General features: G+C 37.4%; 1 protein-coding gene across 2 annotated transcripts; it reads right to left on the minus strand.

Moving 5' to 3' along the window:
* Window positions 1–5: 5 nt before the first annotated feature.
* Window positions 6–10,367, minus strand: znf576.1 (zinc finger protein 576, tandem duplicate 1). Of its 2 annotated transcripts, none has more exons than XM_026285006.1 (10): window positions 10,226–10,367; window positions 8,860–9,535; window positions 7,250–7,771; window positions 3,565–6,971; window positions 3,228–3,405; window positions 2,915–3,073; window positions 2,712–2,804; window positions 2,427–2,622; window positions 2,127–2,334; window positions 6–1,633 (listed from the first exon to the last, which is right to left on the minus strand). In XM_026285006.1, the coding sequence occupies exons 2-10, from the start codon at window positions 9,473–9,475 to the stop codon at window positions 407–409; spliced, it is 6,606 nt and encodes a 2,201-aa protein (XP_026140791.1). In that variant the 5' UTR covers window positions 9,476–9,535; window positions 10,226–10,367; the 3' UTR covers window positions 6–406. The 2 variants fall into 2 exon arrangements, with proteins under 2 accessions (XP_026140791.1, XP_026140792.1); XM_026285007.1 differs by lacking the exon at window positions 10,226–10,367 and adding an exon at window positions 10,066–10,199.
* Window positions 10,368–13,141: the final 2,774 nt, after the last annotated feature.

Here is a 13,141-nt window from a genome sequence, read left to right on the forward strand (position 1 = left end):
TGAGCTCATATTTTAAAATGTAAAAGCTTTTATTTCATACAAATAGATTGAAGATGCCTTTACAGTGCACAACAAGCAGGAAGTCAGGAATTGTTAAACGAAAACATCACTTGATGTCAAACAATGACCTTTTTCTTTTAGGAAGCAAACAATTCATGGGACATGTTCTTATGTTTGCTAGGTTTAAAAACCAATACAAGTTCAGTAGCAACATTAAAAAGGAGATATAACAATCACAATATAACATTCATTATACATCAAAGTGGGCTTAACAGTTTATTTTACAGCAAAAACCTGGCTAGAATAGATGTGGGTGGAGTCATGATGAGCAATTACTTAATGTTTAACCATCTTATTAAAGCAAATGAGTTAAAATTTAAGTTAAAATGTGCACAGTCTGTACGCCTCATGAAGACCCCTGACTGTGAAATTTCAGGAAGCAGTTGTGGTTTCGAGAAATGCACAGGAACACACAGCATTTGAGACAACGCACACGTGATGTTCTCTCACAGCCTCCGAAACGACACCTCCTGGCCTCCTCGCCCTCTGCCAGCTGCTCTGGCCAGTGCCCAAAGCCATCATACCTTGTATGCTCATCAGGCAAAGGGGTCTCAAGAACCTGAGAAGGTGTTGAGTTTGTATCTGGACCATGCAGTTTTGGAGCAGGAGGGCAGGGAGGTGATGAGTCTTGTGTGTCAACACCACTGGAGAGGATCAATGCTTTTGCCACCTCCAAACGAAATGCCATAAGTGATAACAGATCTGTACTATGACTGTAATCTTGCTTATATTGTATCCATGCATTTACTAAAACCAGATCGATCAAGTCCCAGAGCACAGACTGCGGCCAGGCGCTGACTGCTGAGTTTGTGCAGGGTGTACGATAAAGACTTCTCAAGTCGCGGTTGAGATTTGCTGCTTTAATCGCTCTCTCGAAGCCGCTGACAAGAGATGTTGAGCGAGGTTTTTCCTTTACCACTGCTGAAAGGATGAAGCCATGATGACACCTGAAAAGCTTGAGTTTTCCATCCGAGCTCACAAACTCATCACCTATTTGCCCTCTTGCCCCACCGACCTTGCCAGCACTTTGCACACCAGCCTCTAAAAGATGCTCTAGCATAGAAGGTGTAGAAAGTTCTGGTTTGCAAAGAAACACCATCCCCTCATTTCTTTCCTTACCTCTAGACACCATTTTCTCAACTACATTTTCTCTATTGGAGTCATCTACACTCAAGCTAAAGTCTAAAACCAACCCTCCACCATTAATGACAACTGTGTGAAGTAAAGAATGGGTTGGGTGTCTTTGAAAAGGAAGAGGGTACTGGTCTACCCCATAGTTTCCATCTCTCTTCAGTCCCCGACAACCGTCTTGAACTCTTCTCATCAATGACATTACTTTCCACAAAGGATCTGTCTTTAAGTTTGTGCAATTATGTGCCTCTTTGTTACTGTCATCTTCATTACTCTGTCCCTGCTGGTTTCTGTTCCTTTCTTCAGAATGCAGATCAGAAGCTCCACCAGGAACGGCCAGCTTCACTTTACGAGTGAGCTCAGAAAACCTTGAAGCCGACATGGCATCAGAGATCAGAGGTACTCGTGTGCAGTCTTCCCAGTAGAGCTTTGTGCTTGGAAACTTTGTGGTAGAAAAACAGACAAAGACAGATGGAGAGACATGTCTAACTTTTCTGAGAAGTTTTTTGAAAAAGTACAACAATAAGATGGAATATCTTAAAATATTATACTGATTAAACTAAAAGCAATAAAATCTATAATTTAAACAATGTAACAATAATGACATTTTCTAAATGAATTATATGATATTCTTCAATGTAAAAATCATGGGACTTTTTTACATTTTTTAAGCCTTGCACTAATGTTTAACCCAGGAAACATTAATGAGCAATAAATAAATAACTGTAAATACTATAAAGTGGTGTAGGGGCAGGTTTTTTTAGGGTACTTGACAAATTCAAATAATAGTGCTAAAACATTCAAAACAAGAATATTTTAGAAACCTGCTTCATCTGTCAATTTAAAATCATTTTATATGACTAAAATATTAAGAACCATGGTTTGTCACCATCTTTTGGGAGTGACCTATTTTTCAAATGTTGTCGTGTACTAACCTTTAGAGTTCCCATTGCAATGTGGATTCCCACATACTGTGCAACCTCTTTTTCTGTAACTAGGTTTGGCAGTTTTGATATTTTCCTTGTGCAAACAGCAATTTCCTTCCACGTGTCCAAACTAAAATACTGATTAAAGTAGTTAATAGGCTTCCAGTTGAAGTGCCTCTCTGGTTCTGAGTGCCTTTTTAGGGAACCAGCCACATTTCTAAAAATAGAGAAAATAAATGGCTGTTAAAGACTGCTAAGTAATAGTAATTAGGCATTCCTAGTATTTTATGTTATGCCGACAATACTCACTTTTTCCCACTTGAATCACATCTCTCTCTGCCATTTTGATGTACTGTACTAATACTCTGTATTCCATGGTAACAGGACATCACAATAGTTTCAGCTTCTGGTTCAGAGTGAACATTATCGGCATCATCCGTGTCTGAATTCTCAGAAAGGAATTCTAAAAAGCCTTGTGTTCTCTGCTGTTCAGATGTATCATCACCTAAAAAACAATAAAACACACTCTGAAAGTAAGCTAAACACAGGACAGACCACACATTAAAGCATTAAACTTCCCATTGTTTTATTTACCCTCTTCAGATGTTGTGTATAGATGCTGAATGTCCATTTGTACTGAACCCACCCTGACTTCATCCTCACATTCTTCAATTGCAGATGAAACCCCTACAGGTGTTAAGAGTTGGGAAGTTATTGGCGGGACAGTTGAATGATGAAATACAAAAAACCACAAATGTATTCAACATTTGAATTAACAATGCAATGACTTCTCTCACCTGCAAGTTCCCCAGAATTCAAGCACAACCGATCAGCTTGAGGAGGCTCCACTAAATGCTCTTTCTCTTCCTCCTTTACAGGATAAAATATACATTGCTTGCTGTAGGACTGCAGGGGTACTACATGAGAGTCCGAAGATGTGGCGTATCTGTTCTGGTCTGAAAGAGGAATAGAAAAATTTGCCAAAAATATTTGAAAAAGACAACTGATTTTGTACACAATTTTGGTTTTGCAAGATTTAGCAAATAAGCTGCTCCAACTATTGTCCAGAAACTAATATTTTTTCATTTAAATAATTTAGTTAAAGCTGACCAACACGATGATGGATGGGCTGAACTGCCTGAAACATCTCAGTTGTAGTCAAGTGGTCTTCAGCTTTGACAAAAAACATTTGTACTCCACGCATTGCACCACTCTTAGAAGAAATCAGACTGTGTAGAGCCAGATTTGAAGAACGTTCTTCTGTTTTCACGTCAGATGATGTGTTTGCCTTGAATGAGAACATTAGGTAACTCTGATACATAATACACATACTGTATACATTACTTGACACAATAAATACTCAAAACTCTCTAGAAGAGTTTAAAAGTCAATACTCAAATGTGACAATAACATCTCAAATGTCTGGAAAACATGCAAAAACACTCACCCTAGTTTGACTCCGGGTGTTTGAATTTTCCATATTTCTCTCCCGAGCAGACAAGAATTTTTCCAGTATGATTCCGGGAGAGCTGCCGTCTCGAACCAGCTCTCTAGATTCTTCAAATGAACTGTCTCCAGAGTTTACAATATCCATTACACTTGTGGTAACAGAGTCCAACTCAAAAACGACCTGTTCCTCAGGAGCCTCCTCAGAAGACAATGGTTGACCAGTTTCAGAGGCATTACCTTCATCCATGTCCTTTTCTTTGTTCCTTCCCTCTGGAGTATCAAGTACACACAAATGATAGAGAACTTGGCATTCTTGTGGATCCTTGTTTCCTTCCATGTCCTTTGTACTTATGTTTTCTGTGCTAGTCCTTCTTCCTAGCGGTTTCTTGCCCCGGCTTCTTCCAACTCCTTTCTTACCTTTTGTCACAGAATTTTCTCCCATCACTCTTTTATTATCATCAACTCGACGAACAAGTACCTCCTCTTCTTCTTGCTTTATCTCTGGCTCAGTAAGAACATTCTGAGTCAATGCTACACTGTCATCTTTTGCAGACTCTTGAAACTGAGAACATGAATTGTTAACTATCTGAGTGTTATGGTTGTCATCTGCATTTGTTTCTCCAACCATAACTAAATTCACCTCTAAGGGCAGTTCTTCTTTAATTTCTTCCTCTGCTGCCTCTTTGAGTGCAGCGCAAGACGTTTCTGTGATAGACCCGACCTCATGGAACTGTTCTTTTTCTGACACACTCTCACCAGAATTTTCTGTGAGCTCCTGGGGCACGATGCTTTTGCTTAAGGTTGGGGTTGAGGCCTGTGAACGGATCTTGAAAACTTCTAAAGGATTTTGCTCAGGAGGCTGCTCAAGTCCAGAAACAGTACCTTCAACATTTTTGTCTCCTTGTTCCTTTCCTTCAACAACACCAGAAGCAAGAGTCAAAGAAGGAGACAGACTTAACGCTGGGAATGATAGTCTTTCTCCCACAATCTCCCCCACCTCAGTCTCCATGTCCCAATCTGTTGCAACCTGAATTTCAAAGACATTAGGAGGAATACCCTTTTCATTAGGAGCAGGTCTTATGACTCGTTTTTTAGCAACATCAGTTGTCTCATTTGGGAAGGATGCCTTTCCAGCTGAGTGCCAGGATGCCATATGTTCCTGTAAAGCAGACACTTCTGAGAATGTCTTTCCACAGTCCTGGCACCCAAGAGTAAGTTGAGAATATGGAGGGCTCAATGCAATTTCCTGGTCTATCTTTGTAGGAGCTTTGCGCTTGCGTACAATTTTGGGCTTTGTAGTCACAGAACCAGGGCTGTTCTCAACAGAAGGCATTTCAGATGAAAGAGGCTGTACCTTACACTCTGATTTAGTTTTCTTTCGGTGTGCTGCATTCAAGGATTTGCTCGGTGCAGTTTTTGTTTTTTTCAGCACCTTTTTATCACACTTGCTTGGGGGTGACTTCTCGAGTTCAGTAGCATCCAACTTGTGTACCTTCAGCTGAGGCTGCTTGTGACCTTTTAATAAGAGCAATGCTTGTTTCTCTATGTGAGCCAGATCTGGTACATCAGGTCTAGATTTTGCCTGTTTTATTTTATGCTTTGGTAGTTTGTGGGTATTCTTCTTTAAACCATTATTCTGGGTTTTCCTAACCTTAGGTTTCTTGGGATATTCATCTTCAGATGTTTTTCCTTGCTTCTTTTTATTTTGAACAGGTACCAGGATTTCATTTTGGTGAGCCTCCTGGATAGAGTTTGAGTTCTGGTCCAAGTTGTTTTGATTCTTCATTTTTCTCTTCTGGGGTTTCACTTGTTGCCTTGCTTCTGTTTCCATCAAAACAGTGTCTGATGAATTAGTAATTTGACCTGTTGTCTTCACTGATGCTTCTAAAGGACTTCCAACCCCCTTTCCTTTTTTATCTTTTTGCAATTTTTTGTTAAAATCAAATTTATTGTCATGCTGAGACAAAATAGAAACTTGGTCTTGATTGCTAATTTGCTGGTTCTGGTTTTGTTTGGTTTTTGATGTTTTTATTAACTTCGGTGTAGAGGTTTTTTTCTTTTCAGCTGGTCCAAATCTGACAACAAGCTTTTTGTTCTTCACCTTTTCTCTTTTTTTAGTGATTACTTTTGATGTACTTTTTGAAGTATTAACTTTCTTGGTTGATGCTACCTTACCACTACATACTTCACTTGTCTCCTTAGTCTCCATTTTGTCAGCCAATTGTTTCTTAGGTCTTTTTTTCTTTGTTGGAACTTTCTTCTGAACAAAAGGGCAATCCTGTAAACTGGCACTAGTCTGGTCTGATGTTAGCAGAGAGCTTTGTTGAAGGTCAATTACAATGTCATTCTGCACAGTGCTGAGAGACTCAGGCTGAGATTGTGCTTCCACTGGCATGGATGGTTCCTTCTCTGACTCAGCTTGGTCCTTTTGAGCTGGGATCTCCTGAAGTTCTTGAGGTTCAATTAATTTGCCTACATCACACTGTTCACTTACCACCAGTGTCTCAGATTCTACTGACATTTCTGTTGAATCTACCATTTGTGTAGGACATGGCGTCGCTACATTGGTAACCATTTCCTCTAATGCTACAGTGTCAACTGGCCCACTTTCCTCCACCCCATGGTGAGACCTTGCAGTTTCCAGTTGAGGAATTAAGGAAACTGAAAGGTCAATGCCTTGTGCGACTGGAATAAGTTCCTCTGCTATTTGTGCAATCTCATTACCGGAATCATTATGTGGTACTTCAGCCTGTAAAGGTGTTTGATCCAGCAAAACTGACATTTCAGTCTGTATTGGTATAAGTTCAAGATGAATCTCCTCCATCTGCACTTGGACCTCTGTCTGTGTCAGTTCAACAGCTGTTACTTGGGTCTCTGATTTTTCTGTTGAAATATTAGTTTCTTCTTGTGATAGAACAGTTTCCTTTCGTTGCAAATTTCCCATTTCTGCTGACAACTGAAGGTTAATTTGCTCAGTTTTGGATGAGTCTGTGTCAGATTTCTCACACTGTGTTGGCTGAACAATTGACTCAGTAAAATTCACATGTAATGGTTGCATTAATTGCTGTGAATTGGGTGACCCAAAGCTTTGTGGCTGCAAAGGCAATATAACCAATTGATTCACTTTCTGTACATTTCCAAGTTTTTCAATGAGCCTTTTAATTTGCTGAGGATCCAGCTTATCTATTTGCTGTGGTGCTGGTCCAACATTTTCCAAGATCAGAGTCTGTGGTTGACCATTTGTGGTCTGTGTCAGGGCAGGTCCAGGTGGCTTTAGTTGTGGCACCAACACATTGCTACTTTGCGACTCTTGAGAGTGTTTATTTTTAATGTGAAGAAGTTGTGCTTTAGAAGTCTTGAAGACTGCAGCACACTGTGAGCATGGAAATATCCGCTCATTTTTTTCTGCAGATTAAAAAGTATAAATAAATCAAATTGTCAGCACAGCAACATTTACATTTAACAACAATGATGCTGAATTGTTAAAGAGGATCCATTGTTATATTTCCAATCAGGTTTGATTTTTACAGTGAGTGATGAATGCACATAATATAAGAATGCACATTTTTTTGGTTCCTTATTGGTTATCAGCAGGTATTAAAATTTGTTATTGTTATTGTATATATCAGCATATTAGATCACCTCTGAAGTCTTTTTAGTGTTTTAAGATTTTGGTTACTTACTTTTATCTCTTTTTTTCTTTGTGGTGGTTAAAGCATTTGTCTGGTCATCCTGGTTATCTTCTTTCTGATGTTTTTCTAAGTGGTGCTGAAGAGACTTGGATGCAGAAAACTTTCTACCACATTGTTTGTGCATGCAAACAAAAGGCTTTTCTGCTGTGTGTACCCGCTGGTGGTATCTGAGCAAAGTAAAAGTTTTAAAAGGCTTGCCACACTCTGAGCAGGTGTATCCATGTTGGCTGAAGTGGATTTTTTTTTTGTGACTTGTTAGCTCACAGGATTGGTAGAAGGCCTCACTACAGAACGGGCACTTGAACCGCTCATTACCTGTGTGTGTACGTTGATGGGCCATGAGTTCTGTGGAGGAAGTGAAATGCTGATCACAAACATAGCAAGTAAAGAGTGCATCTCTCAGAATGCACTGCTGATATTCTGCAGGGTGGCTCAGTTTAAGGTGCCGTTCTTTGCTTTTGGAGTCACTGAAGATGATGTGACATTCTAAGCACTGTAGTGAGAGCTGGGATGCTAGAAATGGGTATGAAACACAAAACAATGCATATTAGAAAAGTGAGTCACAGAAAGAGCAAGTTGTGACATTTTGAATAAATATTAATTTATATATATATATATATATATATATATATATAAATGAATTAATCGTTAAAAATAACATCAACAATATTCATTAAGAAAATAATATAAATTTCAGTTTCATGCCAACATTAAAATTTATAAATACAAAAGTCAAAAGTTTACAACCCCCCTTCCGAATCTGATGTTAGTGTTTAGTACTGACCTGAATATATTTCACCTGAAAATGTTTTACATATAGTCCACAAGAGAAAATAGTTATATAGTTAATAGCTTATTAGTGAAAAATTTTCATCAGAATGTGTACATTTTTATTTTGTCCAAGCATCTTTTTTTTCATTTAATACTGTCCTTCAGAAGCTACAGAAGATAGATTCTCAGAATACTAAATAAGTTACATCTACCCTGAAATTCCGATTTAAAACATTTTCAACCCCCTGCTCTTAATGCATGTTTTTTTCTTCTGGAGCATTTGAACCTACTGTAACAGTTGCATATGAGTCCATCAGTTGTCCTCAGTGTGAAAAGATGGATCTCAAAATCATAGTCACTTGGAAAGAGTTCAAATACACAAAAAAAGCTGGAAAACCAAAGGATTAGTGAGGCCTGAAGGATTTTTCTGCAGAAGAGCAGGCAGTTTAACTGTTAACAGAACAAACGAGAATCATGAACAACTATCACTAAACAAAAATCACAACTGTGGATCATTCAGCTAACAACACAGTATTACGAAACAAGGCGATGTAAACTTTCGAACAGTGTAATTTTTTATCAATTCTATTTTTCTCTTGTGGACTATATGTAAACATCTTCTAGGTCAAATATATTATTCAGGTCTGTACTAAATAAACAATGACATGCATTTTGTATGATCCTTCTTATTTTGATAAAATACTGGTAATTAACATTTAGCAGATTCTGAAAGGGGGATGTAAACTTTTGACCTTAACTGTTTATGAGGATCGTAACAATATTCCATTGCTATGCTATGGGGAAACAAACACAAGAGTCAAACTACTTACAGGTGAGAGGTATTATGGATTTGGCCATGTCCATTTTCAAAGGGTTAAGTTTGTCCTTCTTTGGAGGGATGTATTTTCTGCCTACATTATATGCTGTACTTCCAGTTGATGATTTATTGTTGGCACAACCTTTTTGTGTTTCATTAGCGCTTATGGGCTCTACAGGCACACAACTTGCAGCCATCAAGTCTGATGAGCTTATTTCATTTGTTGCATGCTTACATTCAACTTCTGTCACAGTATCCAAACTCGTCTCAGCCAGACCTGACGAATTTTCACAATGAAAGCCTGCAACGTTGTTAGTTTCATCTGTTCCCTCTTTGGCATCTTCAGGTTGTGTGCTGTCCTCTTCTGTTACTACAGGAAGTAAACAAAGCTCAACTGTTTCCTCTACAGGGGTTATAGGCTCTATTATTGGTGGTGCTGGGACATATAGGTCCAGCTTCAACTCAAGGCTACTGTTTCTTTCTGTACCCTCTGTAGCCTCTATTCCATGTACAATACTATCTAACGGTGCTTCCAAAGGAGACAGGCTGTCTGAAAGTGATAGGTGCTCATTGTGCAGATTGGTTTCGGGAGCAGATGATTCACAGAGTGGGTCATTAGCAAGCTCCATGATGCTCAACTTCTGATGTAAAACTCGATGTTAAATTGAATTCAGGTCTCTAAAGGTCTCCTAAAAATAGAAAATATACAAGCTAATTAACAAAAACAAGAGAAACACACTAAAACATATATGCACATCCAATGACACAATGTACCATACAGTTATGAGCTATTAAAAAATGTGGCAAAAATTATGGTTGTATAAATATAACTTTATTTTTTTACATGTTGACATTTAAATATCAATAATTAGCATGGTGGAGGAAGTGAGCCTAAAGAGCCCAGTCATGTAGAAGTTTCTTAAGGATATCTGAATAGGAAATGTCCTAGAATTGTTAGATAAAACAATTGAGTAAATGCAACCTATGCAACATTCATGAAACAAATTGATGTAGTAACGTTAGTCGTCTTGGTTAGGTATGCAATACAAAGAAACCGGTTCAAGTGGTTATTGATATGATAAATCTGCTGCCTATGAATGTATATCATCACTAGGTTGAGACACAGCCCACTTCACAGGTTCATAAAAATAATTTGAGCGACGTAGGAAATAGAAGTCCAAATAAACACGAATACAAAAATATGGCGATTTACTCTCACCCGTGCGTAGATGCTTCAATGTTTCGCCAGCAAGAGGATTTGCTGTTCTCACCCATTGTGTGCAAAACTGCCTGTTATATGGCGCGTCTGTGCGCTTATGCATAGCCTTAAAGGTGGGACTCCACAGCAATGCATTAACTAATATAAACCCCCAACTCACCGGTTTTCTTTTTCGTCCTCCCGGGATCTTTCCTACACTGCATTTTCTTGATAGACCTTTGATTTTGCCATTATGTGATGGGCTTTATGCGAGATCGCCATATCACAACACTGAGATCCAGGTTGTGTGACGTCACGCACAAACTGAGACTCACCCTTGTGGGAGTTGTAGTTCACAGATATAGTTGTAGTCCTTGAAATAAAATATTAGTCGTTTCAGGGATCGCATCGCATTCTCACCTCAAAAAATTGGTGAGGCGAAATGTAGAGGTAAGTTTATATTTCATTTCGTTAATATAAGCACTAATGTCACATGCATGCTACTTTATGATTTTTGCAAAAAAAAAAAAAAACTTTATTGTTCACTGTCAACTGACTAAGTTATATTTGAGATGTGACTTAAAGCTTAGTACAGTGTTGGGAATAAGTATGTAAAATAATTTATTTGAAAACAACGGTAATTTTCTGTACGTCCGCTCTTTTGCCATGACTCGTCAGAATTGTAGTGCGTTCTCATTGGTTTACTGGCCTGCACATCATAACTGTACTGTACATTTTCATGCTTTCTCAAACAAGGCAAATCTAAAAAAAAAAGGTCTGAAAGTCTACCAAAGTCTATTAAAAACACGTCTGGTCATAAACAGTGATAAAGACATTGTCAACGTGCTAAGTGGTAAAAATAAATAAATAAAACAATTAGAAGTCCTCCTCTGATTTTATTGTTGTTGGCAACTTGCCAATATTTTCAAGATATTATTAATTTATTCATTTTTGGCAATTTGTATGGTCTATTATTGGAGGAGTATCATTCGGCTGGGAGTTTTAACTCCTATTTGCTGGGAATAAAAATGAATGAATGAATAAATAAATAAATAAAAAAATTCTTCCCACCATCTGAATATTACGTTTCATAACGTAACTACGCGTAAACGTAATTTGGCGGTTTGTACTCGGAAAAGCAGCTGTCAAACGATTTTTTTTTTTTTTTTGTTTACATAATATATATGTGTGTGTGTATTTTATTTATGTATATACATAAAGTAAATATTTTCAAAATATTAACATGTATTAACATGTATACATTTATATTCTTATTTTTTATATGTAAATATATTGAACATATGTTTCTTAAATACATCCACATGTTTGTATTTATATATGCATAATAAATATGCACATTATACACACATAATAAATATGCACATTATACACACATATATTATGTAAACACAAACTTATTGTGATGCGATCAATCGTGATTAATCATTTGACAATTATATATATTATACATGCCCTCCATACATTTTGGGACAGGAAAGATAAAATAGCTCTGTTTGCTGTGGAAAACAAAAAATCTGTGAAAATTACTGAATAATGAATATGGGACAAAACTACAGAATGTTACATTTTATTATTGGGTGATTCAACACAAAGATGTTTTACCAGCTAAGAGGATCAGTACTTTTAGAGTATTATCTCTATCTGATGTGAGCATAAGTATTGGAACATTTGTTCAGCTGTGTCCTGTTGCATTAATTCTTCAGATATTAAAAACAGACAATGTGTTTTATCAGTTATATGCATTGCTTCTGCATTCTGAACAAAAGGGGTCTAATTTTGGGAGAAAAGCAAGCAATTTGGATCCTAAAGGAAAAAAGGAAGTCAATAAGAACTATAGCAAAAACAAAAGGCAACCAATAACGACCTGATTGGCGGAGAAAAAAAAAACACATTTTATAATCTGTGAAAATGAACCCTAAAATATGTGTCTGTATAATGTGTAAACTCCAGAAAGCTGAGGTGATGCTCTGACAATTTATTGTCCGGAGGATATTTTGACACAGAATTACAGAAGCTACACAGTAAGATGCAAACCTCTGACCAGCACCAAAAATAGAAAGGCAAGATTAGAGTTACCAAAAAATAAGAACATGGGTGAACCTCAACTGTCCTAATACTTATGCTCAGAGGTGTAAAGAGTACCTGAAAACCTTGAGTAAAAGTACAGATCCCTTACAGTGAAAATTACTCCACTACACGTTACAAGTCACCAATTCCAAAACAACTCGAGTAAAAGTATTAGAGTATCTGATTTTAACAGTACTTAAGTATTTTACTTATACTAAATATAGGCTCAAAGATGGTTATTTTGGGGAGGAGTCGGGGTGGAGAAGCACGTACGCACAATCTTCCCCTGACTGGGATTTATAAAGGGATTCTTGCGCAGGTTCTAGCTTTTGTACCTACGTACAATTTTAGGATGAAATCTACAGAGAGTTTTATAAATGAGACCCCTGATATGTGAGGACAGCAATCCCACATATTTTCTGAAACCAAAATGAAACCGAACACCTCAAAATTGCAAAAATGCAAAAAAATATCCTTCAAGAAGGTCAATTCAGTGTAACAGATAAATTCAATATTTATAAGTAAATATGTTAAGTAAAATTAAAAAGTCAAAGCCTTCTCACTGGATGTGCTGATTTGGGCCTCATTGGCAGCTGCAGTCATGTCCTTATCTCATTTATAAAACTCAAAGAAACTCAAATTCACCTTCACCTCAAAGTAGCCTTGTTGACAAGTTTGGGTAAAGGGAAAAAGCACAATACATTATACACAATATAGTACTTTCAGTGCCCTGGATATAGTACCACATCTTTTGTAGCATAAATAAACTGCTGCAGAAAAACTAGGCACCATGCAAAATGTAATGTGTAATTGCAACACTCATTCCAAATGTAGTGGAGTAAAGAGTACAGATACTGTAGTGTAGTGAAGTAGAGAGTAGAAGTTGCTAATATCTTTGATACTCAGTACAACTACAAGTACCTGAAAAGATACTTAAGTACAGTAATTATTTACATTTACTCAAGTACTTTATACCTCTGCTTATGCTCACATCAGATAGTGGGATGAC

The sequence above is a fragment of the Carassius auratus genome, chromosome 16 (genome assembly GCF_003368295.1).
Source record: "Carassius auratus strain Wakin chromosome 16, ASM336829v1, whole genome shotgun sequence".
NCBI lineage: Eukaryota > Metazoa > Chordata > Actinopteri > Cypriniformes > Cyprinidae > Carassius > Carassius auratus.